The 15,543-nt window shown below is 31.8% G+C and overlaps 1 protein-coding gene across 7 annotated transcripts in view; it reads left to right on the plus strand.

Moving 5' to 3' along the window:
- The window catches only part of LOC113394008 (collagen alpha-1(XXIII) chain-like), a 66,730-nt gene extending 51,809 nt beyond the window's left edge, over positions 1–14,921 (plus strand). For all 7 annotated transcript variants that reach the window (XM_064217390.1, XM_064217391.1, XM_064217392.1 and 4 more), the window contains 14 exons: positions 558–610; positions 1,380–1,586; positions 2,166–2,309; positions 2,629–2,718; positions 2,791–3,028; positions 3,222–3,293; positions 4,457–4,569; positions 4,891–4,983; positions 7,941–8,063; positions 8,934–9,064; positions 10,639–10,818; positions 12,204–12,347; positions 14,320–14,400; positions 14,512–14,921. In XM_064217390.1, the coding sequence (XP_064073460.1) occupies positions 558–610; positions 1,380–1,586; positions 2,166–2,309; positions 2,629–2,718; positions 2,791–3,028; positions 3,222–3,293; positions 4,457–4,569; positions 4,891–4,983; positions 7,941–8,063; positions 8,934–9,064; positions 10,639–10,818; positions 12,204–12,347; positions 14,320–14,400; positions 14,512–14,584 (1,742 nt within the window). In that variant the 3' untranslated portion in view covers positions 14,585–14,921. The remainder of the gene's footprint in view (positions 1–557; positions 611–1,379; positions 1,587–2,165; positions 2,310–2,628; positions 2,719–2,790; positions 3,029–3,221; positions 3,294–4,456; positions 4,570–4,890; positions 4,984–7,940; positions 8,064–8,933; positions 9,065–10,638; positions 10,819–12,203; positions 12,348–14,319; positions 14,401–14,511) is intronic.
- The last annotated feature ends 622 nt before the right edge of the window (positions 14,922–15,543 follow it).

The following is a 15,543-nucleotide window of genomic DNA, read 5'->3' on the forward strand; positions in this document are numbered from 1 at the left end:
CAAACTATATTGAAAATACATATATATATTATTTGAATATTCATTGTCTTCGAGCAACAGCTTGTGAGATTTATAATAGTTAATTCATCAAACTGACGCAAAGAACATCCATTTGTTATGAACTTTCGTTTGTAATAATTTATAATTTCAATAAATATAAGCTAAGCATTAAATTTCGACAACGGAGATGGCTCAGTGACGAGAACACGTGAAATTTCACAGAAAATTGCGGACTCATACACTAAATACACTTGTGGTTAATTTATGTTTATAATTAATCACATTATTCATTATCTGCGGTGAAGGAAAACATCTTGAGAATTTTCACTCAAATCTTTTCAAAGATGAGGACTTGGATCAGCAGTGGAAAATTTATACGCATTATTCTACTTCCACCTTATTAAACTTTGGTAACCGCAACGTTAAGCACCCTCACACAAGCACATATGTAACAAAATACACGTATTGCCATTCCGCCTGAACTCGCATAACTAATAACCCTTTGTTTTATGAGTCTTCCATAATGTACTGAGAATATAAATGACTTACGTTCTCAGGGCCACGAGACGTCGCGAAGTTGAAAGGCGATAGAGGAGAGAAGGGTGAAAAGGTAATTACTAAGCCGATGTAAATATGAAAACCAGTTTGGGTACATTTTTTCGTCTAGAATTTCTTGTTCCCTCCAATTTAAAAACTGGTGCGAGATGAGATGGGAAATGGAATGATAATTTCCATACATAATAATGAGTTCGCATATAAATGTAACGTGAAAAAACATTATTTTCATAAAATAACACGGTTTTTTTTTGTCATTTATTAGGGGTTTGGATTATATTTCAATCAAGTTTTAAAACCCGTTACCGCTCGTAGCTAAAATAGGCTAAATCCTTTATAAAGAGGAGGCTTTACCATCGCATATTTTGATCTGGAACAGACGACTATTAAATTACTTTTAAATTTTTCGTTTACATGTGTTATTTAAAAACGACCTTTTTATAAAAATATTTCTAACTTATAAAAATTGGTAAACATTTTGAGGCCTCTTAATTTGAAATCTATAAGTGTGTGTTTTAGTTTATCTGTACACAAATAGTGTGTCATTTATTTTACTCTTGTTTATTTGGAGCAAAAAGAATTGCATAATTAAACTTGATTACGTGGAATATTATATATAATGTAGGAGGGCCAAATTGCAAGTAGAACATTTCTTTTTTTGGCCACTTTTCCAACTTAAAAAAAAACCTGCATATCCTGTTCAAAAAGTTAGAAGAATTCGTTTTACAAACATTTTACCATTTTTTATCATTATATTAATTCAATAAAGTTGAAATCATATCTTTATTTCTTATATGAAATTTATTACAACACTTATGAAATAGGGTGAAAAGGGCCTACGAGGCATGGAAGGACCTCAAGGTTTTCCTGGCACTGATGGTAAGCCAGGCGATCGAGGGGAAATCGGACCATCTGGGCTGCCTGGAACCCAAGGAACTCAAGGGCTACCTGGCACCAAAGGAGATAAAGGCGAGGCTGGTCCGCCAGGACCAGTGGCAATATCAAGAGAAGAAGCTACCATAATGACTAAGGTTCATTGATATTGTATTTTTAGCAACATTATTCATGATATCAGAAACGAAATAAGTCATACCTATTTTTTTAATATCATCAGAGATTTTCATAAGAAACTGCCGCAAGAAAATTTTGAATTTTTGCTAATAATATTTTATAATTATCTGGTTTCGAAATATAGTCTTTCAAATAATGGTGGTCATAATATCTAGTAATAACAATTAGGTAATACAGTATAGTTATATTAAGATGATGATGATATAATAGATGGGACTAATCCGAAGGTCAAGACTTCAATTCGCACAATTCCATGCGCTTGATTTGTGATTTTTATTTTATATTTTATAACTATCAGATAAAAATATGCCATTGGTATGTCCACCAATACACATTGAAACAAGGCGGTGGAATATTTATATTTCCTCACCTTCTACTCAAACGCAGAGGAGGTTTTAGCCCACCAGTGGGATATTACTTTACTTTACTATGGCCTGGTTGATATATCATGAGTTTAAATCCGGCCAAATACTACTTCTATTTGATATTTGGCTTTAGTTTGGTATAAGACATTCAGTTGTTATAATTTACCTTACTAGGGCGATAAGGGTGAAACTGGTCCCAGAGGAAAGCGAGGTCATCCAGGGGCCCCTGGACCAAGAGGGCCGCCAGGTCTTCCCGGTCCCCCTGGTTTGCCTGGTACAAATGGACTATCTGGTGACATAGGGCTGCCCGGCTGGACGGTATGTGACTAAATATAATATATATTTTTAAAAACAGCCTTTTTTCGTAATTATTTAAAATTTTTGTTCATAATTGTGTAGTAGTATTTTAATATTTAATAAATGTTTTTTAAGGAGGACGATCTCGAGTTTTCAAATCGAGCAAAAATAAATTATGAGCATTCCGAAAGTTTTACAATTGTAAAAATATATGAAACATAAACTTATAATATTCATTAAAACAAGGTTCTCATATAAATTATTAAAATTTAATTGGTATAAAATTAAAACATTTAGTCCATATAAAATAATAAAGTGTCTTATATTTTGGGCTTAATAGGGTCCACCGGGCGCCATAGGTCAGCCGGGCCCTCCGGGGCCAAAAGGTGAAAAGGGAGATTCTGGAATCACGCCAACGGACCTCGAAAAGGTAAATCTAAAATCAAAATACGTTTATATAGCGGAAGAACATAAATTACGATAGCTATTCATTTCTCGAAAGGTAAAAGGTGAGAAAGGCGATCGTGGGTATGACGGGGCTCAGGGGCCGCCGGGGAAGGACGGGCCGAGAGGACCGCCGGGAGCACCGGGTCCGCCAACTACAAGCATGCAATATTTACCCGTGCCGGGTCCACCTGGGCCGCCGGGACCGCCCGGGCCCCCAGGTGCATACACTAACGAACTTCCAAGCGACACATTGACCGATAGCCCAGGGATTAACCGGCGTGAGCCCGGCACTGGTGAGTGATATTATTTTGTTATTACATTGAAATGATACATCGAAGTGGTTATGTTTTTGTTTTAAAGTATAAATATCAGATAATGATAGTTTTAAATGTGTATTCATTATTACTGTTACTTAAAGATATACGTGAGATTGGATCACAATTCTTTTTCATAAAGAAAGTTTTAACGAAGGTTTGTTTTGTATAGGCAAACCGCGGGATTCGTTACAAATTCTGAGAAACTTGAATAATTTGATGCAGTTCAGGCAACAACAATTTGGTAAGTACGAAGTTTCGAACAAAACTAATAAGACCGTAGCTTTATTCAACTGTCTTTATTTACGAATGCTGAATATTTATTATAAGTTAAATTAAATTCCATCACTTTTGTCCAAATTGCTTGAAGTATATTCATTTAAAAAAATATATTTTACTTACATTCAAATTTTACATCAATATTAAAAATAGCTACTGTACAAATAATGGAATAGTTGCAAGAACGTAAGCATTTAATTGCAATTACGATCCTTTGAACGGAGAATGATACTGCCCAACTGTGATAATAATTTTTAAATAATTGATTATTCTGGGCTTTTGGTAAATGGATCTTTGCTTTTTCTTAGAAAAAAATACCATTATCCGACTTAGAATGTACGTACCAGTATTAGTACTTTTTCATAGTGTTTACTCTGTATCTGTGCTTCTCATTCTGGATGCAAATTTAGGTGTTGGCCCCTATTCTGATAGAAAAAAAAATAGCTTTAATTTGATATATAAATTATGAATATACGTTGTGAATGTATAAACGTAACAAAATCATACCTGTGTAAACCTGGCTGCGAAGAGATGCCAGATGCGCAACGGCAAGCATGATTTTTCAGTCTGTATAGGTGTTGCCGTAAAGTGAACGACATTTTATTGAAAAAACAAGTAAATGAAATTTTTGACGCAATAAGAATTATTAATAATTTAATTAAAAATACTAGCGGCCACATATTGACAGACAACCTGGTAGATATAAATTCTCCTAATCATAAATATGTGTAAAAATTTGGTTATTAGCAAACACTCAAAGGGTACACTGATTCTGCAGCCGGATCTCGTACTATAAGCAGTATGTTACGTGACATGTATGTTATATGCGAAAATACTTCATTCAAGTAGGCTCTTACGTATACTTTGAATAGTCGTTTCTCAACGACAATATAAAATCGATTCGTATTTTAGATTCTACTGAGAAGAACCGGCAAGAAAATTTGTATTTAATCTTTTCTACTTATTTAATAATATACGTGTTTATAAATTCTTTATAGTTTAGCTCGTGTGTCAACAACTTGACGAAGAAACTTTCAAGGTCCTTAGAAATATATATATATATATGTGTATTATTTATTCAAGTTTGTTATCTTATGAGTTATCAAAAATTAAAAACATATTATACAGGTTTTCGAGACCCATTGGATCCCCTTTCTGAAAATATGGAATTCGATGACGAAGATGACGGAAGAACTATCGTCGGTACGATACTGTATAAATCAACAGAATCTTTACTACGGGTGAGTATAATAATAAAAAAAAAATATATATATTTATAAAAGATCGTTTATTAGTGATCTTCGTGAGTGAGTTTTAAACATAAATATTTCTTCTGTAAAACACTTTATTCATACAATAAATGTTTATTTACGTAATAAATATAACATTAAAGATTATAAAAATGATTTCATTAAAATATGATTATAAATTTTCTTAATCTTCAATCTTTAATATGTTATTTATCTAACAAACAAAATTTTTTCTATCCATGTAATAAACTTTATGAGCGAGACTGTCTTACAAAATATAGACCTGTTATTTTTTTCTTTGGTCCCGCATAGTTGGGAACAAACAGTCCTCGGGGAACTTTGGCATATGTATTACGAGAGCAAGCTCTCCTCCTGCGAGTCAACAAGGGATGGCAATATGTTGCTGTGAGTAATGTACATTAATTTTAGTACCTACACTAACGTCGCGCGGCTTCAGTGGTTTTCTATGTAGATAATACACAATTGTGGCCGGTTAATTGGAATACCGGTGAAACATGGAAAATTGAGTTAATTATCTCAATATTAAATATTTTTCGATGGCAACATTTTCGTTAACTAAGCTTCATTAATTAATATTGTTTATTATCTAAACGAGCCGTGAGCGTTTGTTACGTGATTGTTATTAATTTTACGTTACGATGTATTGGAGAAGTAGCTGATATATTATGATCGTTATGTAAATATTATATTTATTTCTATCTCTATTAATTTATATGTTAATAATTTCGTGCAGGTCTACGAAGACTCTGTCGAAACCTATCAACAATGTAATTCACATGTACAGCCTGTAAATTTCCTACTGCTTGGCTAAGGCCTCCTCTCTACGCTGCTCCAATGCGTGTTGGTAGATTCACATGTGGCAGAATTTCGTTGAAATTAGACACATTCAAGTTTTCTCACGATGCCTTCACCGCCGAGCACGAGATGATTTATAAACACAAATTAAGCACATGAAATTTAGCGATGCTTGCCTGGATTTGAACCCGCAAACATCGGTTAAGAGTACGCGTTCTAAACACTGGGCTATCTCGGATGTATCCACAACTATAGATCGTTAAAAAATAATGATTTTTATTCGACAACTAATATCCACAAAATTCGTAAAATTGGCATATATCGATTGTAAATCCCTGAAATTCAATGACATGATACTCGTAGTTCAACGGGTGGACATGTTTGACAAAGGGAACTTTCCGAATACGTAATACCTTGGAAAGTTATGTTAATTGGAATGCCTAAATTTGTAAAATTTCCCACCTAAATAGAAAATATAAATGTTTGATAATAATAATAATTAATCACAACGTATATGAAAATTAAATAATAAAGCGAATTTGTTTATTTTTATTTATTTTACCTGCGCGAAGCCTCGATTGCATCTAGTGGAATATAATCGAGATTTAACCGCGATAGTGCCTTTCATAGTTTCACCGCTATTAAGATAATATGCTTAAGGGAAAATATTAACACTAATAGTGTCGAGTTGTAAGTGATGGAAATTAAGAAACATTGAAGGTATCGTAGCAAAGGATTTAATGTTATTAACATACAGCAACACTTTGATTACAAAACGTATTATGTACTATATATATATTTAGAAGTGAAGTCCTATGCCAAGATATATATGTGATCAATTGAGTTATGATAGTGTAATATCATAGTAGAAAAAGGATAATCTAATAGGAATAAAGAGAAAGAAAAAATCTCGTATAATCAACGGCGGAAGACGCGTCGTACTCTCAATAGACTCGTGACCACGCATATTTAACTCTATCGTTACGTCGTCCACACTAAAGGATTTATTTTTGCGGGTGTCCGAGCAGTATGTATATACTACTTATACCAAGCAACTCACAGCCAAATGTAGGATCAAAAATTTGATACACCAGGTACATCAGATATTGAGTATTGATGTTTGTAGAAACACCCTGTTAATGTCACAGTGCTACACTAAGGCCTTTCCCTTTGACGGAATGAATTGGAGCTAATTCCACCACGTGTCTCCAATGCGGGTTGGTGAATTAAGTTAATTACACATGTATCCGAATTACAATAAGTTTTCCTTGACCGCTGGGCAAGAGATGAACTTATCAACACAAATTAAGCACGAGAAAATTTAGCATTGCTTGACTCTATTTGAACCGGTAGTCCTCCGTTAAGATATACGCGTTCTAAACATTGGGCCATCTTATTGATGCATGGTGATAGAATATTTATAGAGCAGCTGATACCCTGAGTGGGCAAAGAGAGGGCTAGCTTAGAGAATGTTCTTAGATTATTTTCGTAAGCACATCTACTTATAATGTTATTATTAGTTGCAAAGGAAATATAAAAATAAAGTACTTGTATTAATAAGTTATGCTTTAGAAAATGTGTTATTTGATTCCTTTTAAAAGAGCCTCAAACGTTATACCATAGTAATTTTTACCAAGTTTCTCTTTATTACGGCTTTGGTTACAGAAAATTCATTTTGAGGATACGACGCTATGAATAGGGAATCTCAAATTTTAAATTCGCTTTAGCTTTTGAGGATACGTTTCAACGAAAATGTGATGGCAATGAGGTTTTAAGTTGACAGGAAAATAATATTTTTCCTTGTGATTTTGGTAAGCGAAAGCAATGCAAATTGCGTACTTTACCCGAAAACAATTACTTGATTTGTAAATACGTACTAACAATTCCTTGTTATACTTATACACATAATTGGTGGCAGTGTGTTTGTGTGTTATGTGTCTTAATATTTCTATAACTCAATCATAACACAAGATTATTATTACTCCTATTGTACTTTTAATTGACTGCTTCGTTGATTTAGTTGCTCGTTATAAGGCCGCAGAACCCGAGAAACTGAGTTCAAACGCCGGCTTAGTCCTATAAAAGGTTATTGAGTGTCTCTAGCTAAAAATACTGAGTAACAGCTTGGAGTCTAGGAATTAGTAGTTGGTACATTCCCATGCTTCGGAAATTCCGTAAAGACATTGTACCTGGGCCTGAGCTCTTTCGTCTGTCATTTAATATTGGTAAATATATGATGAAATAACAAAAATATATTTGTCCTGTTCTATCCTTATCAAGTAACCGCGATAGAAGGAAGCGGGTTCAAATCTGGTATTTCGTCTGGTGTCATAAATATATTGAACAAGTTAATACGTGTGTAACATGAACTTATTCATTAAAAAAATTATATATATTTAATATTGAATAAAGATATTGTCTTTGACAACCGCATTAAAGGAAATATTTTGTATATTAAGTAAAAGAAATAATATAATAATTGAAAAAATATGTTCTAAATTCATTACTTAATTCATATTAATATACATAATTTTATTTCAAAACAGATGGGATCGCTGCTGGAAGTTCAGAGTCCACTCGGCAAAGGTCCAACCTTAACGCCGTTGCAGAGCATTCTAGAAACGTCTAGCCTAGTTCATAACAAGAACTCTGGCGGTGGAGGTCCTGTGGTAAGAAAATATATATATATTTTTTTTAATGTTAATAATAATATATATTTTATGGAAATACTACACATTATATATTGGTATAATCTTATTGATCTGATATAAATATTTGTTTAATCCGTACTAATAATAAAAATATTTATAAATGGTGCCCAACCTCGTGCTATTTTAACTGCAGTCTAATCAAATATTTTGTACTTTTTAGAGATAGTTTTTTAAACTTATTTTTTTTTGATTATCAATATATAAAATATTAATTTAAATAGCATGTTAGTATAAGTACTTTGTTCCCACGTATTATAAAGCCTCACGTTGGTCCAATGTGTTGGGCCAACAAATTGAGTCTCTAAATTAAGTCTAAAAGGATACTGTTAACATTGAAATATTATCGTATTTTTAATTGGGCATTGGTGTTTGATAAGAATGATTGTGAAAACAACCAACTGCAACCGCTGTAATATATACAGCAATTTTTATTATTATCTTAGTGTGTATCAAAGTTGCCATTCCAAGCCTACTTAGTGTTATGTGGGTGTAATGTTATTTCTATATTTATATGATATACTATTTATTATTTTGAATTTCATGTAAATCATTTAAGTCTATGTAACATAATTGCATCATAAAGAATCATAAACAATATTGGTCTTTTTCTTTAATGATATAGGTGCAAACGGGAAAATTGGCTACTGATGGAAAGTGGTCACCAGCGCCCCATAGGTATTGGCGTTATAGGAAATATTAACCATTTATTATATGGCCAATGCGCCACCAACCTTGGGAATTATGTTGCCTCTTCTTCTGCTGTCTCTTGTGCCTGTAGTTGCACTGGCTCATTCGCCCTATTAATAATTGTTTTTTTTTATTGACCAGTTACGTTTAGTGGCATTAAATGAACCTCACACGGGAGATTTACACGGAGTAAGCAGTACGAACTACGATTGTCACAGACAAGCTGAGAGAGCCGGCTTTGAGGGCAATTTTCACGCATTTATTGCTTCGAGGTAATTTTTATTTTATAGTATATATATGTATATATATAATAGTTACATATATAATGTAGAAATGAATTACGTTTGTTTGTTGTTCCCATGTCAATGGGTAAACTATGTTACTAACGGTGAAATTATTTCGTTCCCTCATGAGTTATTTTAAAGTTATTTGCTTAAAATTTATAAGTACGAAAATCTCTAAGTGGTTTTTAAGATAATTTTTATTTTTTAGATTTTATATAATAAATAGATACTTTGCTAGTATTATGTAGGATATTCATTATAGATGTAGATAAACTAAATTTTTCAATCTTATGACTTTCGACTCGATTTTTTTATATTGGATATTTATTAATTATTTATTTTCATTCGGACAACCAACAGTAGATATAATATTACATCAAATAAAAAAAAAATACATTTCTAAATTATATAAGCTAATTACAGCTAAGTTAGTAATATCACATGATAAAACCTTCTGAAATTCAACATAAAAAACCACCCAAAACGATTAAAGTCAACTTGACATAGAATATTAACCAACAAAGTTTTAAAAAATATATTTTGAATATAACTTAGTAAATATTTATTTAGAGTAAAACAAATGAACTACATTACGCTTAAATATTTAAACATAAGAACATATAAAATTATATAATAATATAAAGTTACATTTCAGGTTGAGTTTGAATATTATGTATATATATTTTCACCGTAAAAACCATTTCGCGATAGCCCACAATAGAAATGACAACTTGAACTTTCATGGTACTCGATGTAAAACCTCGAAGTTACTCGAAAATTACTTGAAACGTTTTAACCGAAGTCGCCGAACGAAACCTTTTAAAGAGCGCAGTTGTTAGTCCCCTTCCGCTATTTTGTTTAAATTTTAATACAGAGACTTTTTTTAATAATATAATGTGTATATTGCATTAACTTGTTTTTTAGTCGGTACATTTTAGTAGCTTTAGTAACAAGTTTTAGTTCAAATGCCCGTTAAAGTATTATAATATATATTCTAAATTTCAATATATTACCGTCTTATCTTACTATATATTACTACGGCATGGTCTTGCTTTAAATCTCGTATAAATGATTTCAGTTACATATATAATTCAAGATTTTAATTTATTTTAACTTTTTTATGCCAAGGCTTAGTTTTGACCTTTTGTTTTATCGTCCTTAAAACGACGGTATTACTGTCCGACAGTAATTATTTTACAACCTTTATTGTAAAAACATTTTACGTAATTATACTGGTGATATAAATAATAGTAGTTTTTTTTTCTATAATAATTCATACAACGGTCTTATTTTAATTTTTGTTCGAAATTAGTTTTGTAGAAACTTTCGAAGTATTCGTAATATCAATACAACAAGAATCAGAGACATTTATATACTCGCTCAACCTAACTTTAAATGTTTTTGTACTAAATTGGAAATTTAAAATGTGCTTGTTTCTTAATCAGCTTAATAGGTAATCAAAAATAAAAACAAAAATACTTGGATATCAAGCACGTGACGTCACGACGATATTTAGTTAAATTATGTTAATTTTTTAATGTATTATGTATATTTTTATTAAGGGTTCAAAATATCGACGCAATTGTGAGTTGGGTGGATAGAGAAATGCCAGTAATGAATATAAGAGGAGACATGTTGTTCAATTCCTGGGGTGAAATGTTTGATGGATCAGGTGCGCTGTTCACGCATGCGCCGAAGATTTACAGCTTCAATGGCAAGAACGTGATGACAGATCCAGATTGGTAAGTTGTACAGTGACGTGTTCAATTAGTTGTGGAATAACAAAGAACGGTTGGATAGAAATGATATATTGTATTTATTAAAATTTCATTGTTTATTTTGTGATTGCAGTTTATCTCTTCCTATAATATAAAGGCTCATGTACATAAGCACCGTTAGAGATAGGATTGGTTTTTTTTTTAAACAATTTGTGTATGCCAATCACGCAAAATAGTAGATTTTTTTTATTTTAAATTACTTTTATTTTTAATTTCCACAGACCAAGTGTTCCTTTTTTGTTTAAGTTAATATTGATAGCTTTTAGGTATATATTTATCTTTTATTACAACATACAGATAACATACAAGTAGTCGTTAGTAGTTCAATGGATAACGGACACAACTGAACACAAAATTTAGGCATAATTGGAGGGATAAATAGGACACTTAGTTATTCCTTAAAATGGTTCATAAATATTTCTATTATAGTAATAGCATTTACGACCTTATGATTTCCGATATGGTTGCAGCACAGTTACCTGAGAAGTTTATTATTTAAATTTGCTTCTAACGGCTCGAGCAAAGATTTTCATCCTGGTATAGTCCAGGTATCAACCAGGTATTGCAATTTCGATGGTGTGATCACTTATCTCATTTTTTATAGCTGAAAGATTCATATTCCTCAAATAGGGTGATGCTTCCGTCTACATTTACGACATTTACAAATATTGTGTTATTTGTACCAAATTCCCTTTCTTTTTTAATTTTGGTGCTGTCTGTTAAATGCGATTAATATAACTATATTATTCATTGATTAATGATTATAACAAATATATTAGTAAATTTACTTGTAGATAGATCGATACAAATATTTTTTTGATACGAAAATAATTTAAAACCACAGTCAACATAAAAAAACATATAAGCATCAATTATTGTCCACATAAACATTGTAGCAGAGAGTATACCGTATATTTATTTAATATCTCGTAAACTATAATAACTAGTTGGAACAAAATCAGTCGTGGTTTCACCCTTCGATCGTTATCGATATTATGTATTTATGAACAATTTTATTCATTTCAAAATATATCTTTTTTTATTTACTATAATTTCTGACTCATTTTCGAGCGAATAGATTTTTATAAAGAAATTATATTATACTTTAAAAAAAATTATCCTGATTACACTTGTTCATTCGCCCTTCAAACCGGAACACAACAATACTGAGCATTGTTGTTTGGCGGTAGAATATGTGTGGGTTGTATCTATTCAGATATGCTTGCACAAAGCTCTACCACTGAGTAAAAAAATAATTCCAATAGCAATAATCATGAAAAAACTTCTGTGTTAGAAAATATATTCTGATTCTTTATAATAATATGATATAAAACGATTGTTTCAAACAGGCCAACAAAAGCGGTGTGGCACGGTGCGAATCCAACGGGCGAACCAGCTATGGACGCGTTCTGTGACGCTTGGCACACAAGCAACCCGAGTAAATTCGGACTTGCCTCTTCACTGCGTTCGAATAAGTTACTGGACCAAGAAACGTGAGTAAATTTACAAATATAAGAAGGACTACGAAATATATATTTCGTATTATGGAATTTCATTTCAAATAAAACAGGACATGTAACATAATTGTAGCAGACTATAATTAATGATTGATTCAAGTATTATTAAAATCTCTCTAACTCTATCGTCTAATATATATCGCCTATTTAAAAAAAAAAATGGAACTCAAAAGGAGTTTATCAAAGCACATTTGAAAGCATAAAAAACGATTGGGTTTAAGTAATGTTTGCGTAAAAAAATAGCTGAATCGATGTACACTGCCTCCTCTTTAAGCAGACGATCGTAAGGCATAGCTTTACGACATGACTTATATAACAGAAAAATAACCCACGAGGCTTCAATGCGACCTGTGTCGTATTTAGGTCATCTGATTTTTTGCTCAACTCAATGAAACAATATTCTCTCTCGAAAATTTTATTCTCATTTCTTAATTCGAAATTGGAACATCGAAAATATTCGGTTACGTTAATTCGATAAATCTGTATTGTGTTTTTTTAGAGTGTTATTATTGCACGAGCTGTTCTGCCCGCGACTCTTTTCAAACGATTTTCTATCTATAGAAACATTTTCTTTTGTAGGTTAAATAGGATTTGCAGTATTATGCAATTCAAAAGTACCGTTTCAAATTGTCTGTATTATAATTGCGGTAAAATCACGATCATAGATTTTTATTTTCATCGATTTAACACATTTGTCATTGTCGCGAACTGACTAGCTCTGCGCGTCTTCCAACGTCGACCACACGAGTTTTCTTCGTCTACCTTTGCTTTTTTTTTCCAAAGTTACAATGAAAACGCATACCTTCTTTAATTGTACCTATGGATTATGTCTTTGACTATCTCATTGATTTTGTTGCTAGTTATAAAACATTGCTTCGGCCGTAAATCTTCATCGTGGATTCAAACACCAGACAAGAGATTTTCTGTCGAAAAATCATAAATTCTATAAGCTGAAAGGGTGCACACTCCTGTACTTTGCAATGTATCTAAAGTTGTTGTTCCTGCACCTAAACTTTTTCCGATCGTGTCGGATTCGCCGTCCTATCGGATTATGAGGATGTATAACACTTGTACACTACAGTAATATGTCTTGCGTAGTTAGTGAGTCTCTCTTGAGATTGGCCAAAGGTTAGGCCGACATTATCAGGTTAAATCACCTTATACATATTCATATAAAATAATCTATTTCAGCGATAATATGGTGCCGACCATTTCACTTGAGGTGTTAATATGTCCCCTGTGCCTAATTGATAACCTTGTACTGAAACACACCAACTCCTTGATGGTTATTTTCACGATAAATACGACTTCCTTCAAGAAATATTATAACAGTCATTCGTATGCAGTCGCTTTGGGATCGCTCTTAGATTTCGGTCACGTATTATGAATATATACACTGGCTGGCTCGACCAAAAATCACAACCGAACGTGAAAAGTTGTCATTATGTAATAGAAACATGAAAGCGAGTAAGGTTTTATATGATTTGAGTAATAATAGTTTCGATTCGAATTTTGTTAATTTTCAGCTATTTGTAAATTTTTGTACGGTTTTTAGTAAATATTGTATGACAATTGTAATGACATAATGTCTGTGTATAAGATGATCGTGCTATTTTTTAAACAACTTATATTATAATAGTATTTAAAACAATATCACGTTTGTGACGCATAAAACATTTACATTATATAATCATATAATATCAATATATTTATCGATGCATAACTAAAAAAATATATATATATACACAAAATTTTGTTGCATTTAAAAAAATAATTATGTATTTTCAATTAAGCTAAAGCCTACAATTCTAAATTGACATTGAATGAATAAGCAATATTTAAAAAAAATATATATAATAATGAGTGTCAGTCTTGGACTGTATATTTTACTACAAGCAGTTTTATTAAAAAAAAAAAAAAAAACTAACCTTATTTTCTTTCTATTCAGGTACCCGTGCAGCACGAGGCTAATCGTGCTGTGTATCGAAGCAACACCAGTGAATACGGTTAGAAGAAAAAAACGTTCAAAGTATGTAATATAGATAATTTGAACAACTCATACAACAGACCGTACGAAAGTACTATTCAAATTGACATTACCATAAATCATTCCATTTGATCTAAATACGTGTTCTTTCAGATACCGCGTATCCGAAAAGATACACGACTTGAAAGACATCGACGAACGAAACAACACGCGTAATTATTTATAGATATTAAAAATGTTTCATTGTTCATTTGTAAGCAAACTGTGAAGACTGTAAATAAATCATTAGGTAATGAATATGTTTCTAAAACGATTCTCGTGGAACATAAAGACAATATTAAATAAAATGTTTGTTTAAAACGGTTTCCAACAAACATAAAATCAAAAATTTAAATGACCCGTATTAAGCTAGGCCAGTGAAGTTCGTTAAACTTACGGCTTAGAACAAGAGAAACTTAAGCATTCGTTGTTTCAACAAAGTAATAACTTGAAACAAACTTATATGAAAGTTTGAATAAACGCTCTAAATTCCAATTCTGTAACGACCAAACTTCGACATATTAAAAGAGATATACAACTATATCTTCATTGATATTAATATTGATTTTGATTAAATCAAAAATAATAACATATTTTACATAATAGTAAGAATAAAGTAACATCATCTAAATGCCCCACTGCTGGGGTAAGGCCTCCTCTCCCTTTGAGGAGACTTGGAGCTAATTCCACTACGCTGCTCCATTGCGGGTTAGCGGATACACATGTGGTAGAATTTCGTTGAAATTAGACACATGCAGGTTTCCTCACGATGTTTTCCTTCACCGCCGGGCACGGGATAAATTTAAAACAAATTAAGGAATTCGAAATGCAGTAGTGCTTACCTAGGTTGAAACCGCAATCATCAGTTAAGATGCACCTTTATACCTAGGCCATACCTGCTCTTAAATATTTATGTTTAATAATCAAATATTTACCTCAATATAAAAGTTGAATTGAAAAATGAAAAACCTTTTATATTTCCTTAATATTTTAGTGTTTTACTCATTAATTTTATATAAAAAAAAAAATGTATTGATGAGTCGAAACAGAATAAGTATATATCGAAAATGTAATATCATTTTTAAATGATTTAAATTTTCATTACTAAAAGCAATTCATTCCAAAAACGCCAGCAATCAGAACTAG

This window comes from Vanessa tameamea, chromosome 16 (assembly GCF_037043105.1).
Source record: "Vanessa tameamea isolate UH-Manoa-2023 chromosome 16, ilVanTame1 primary haplotype, whole genome shotgun sequence".
Classification (NCBI taxonomy): Eukaryota; Metazoa; Arthropoda; class Insecta; order Lepidoptera; family Nymphalidae; genus Vanessa; species Vanessa tameamea.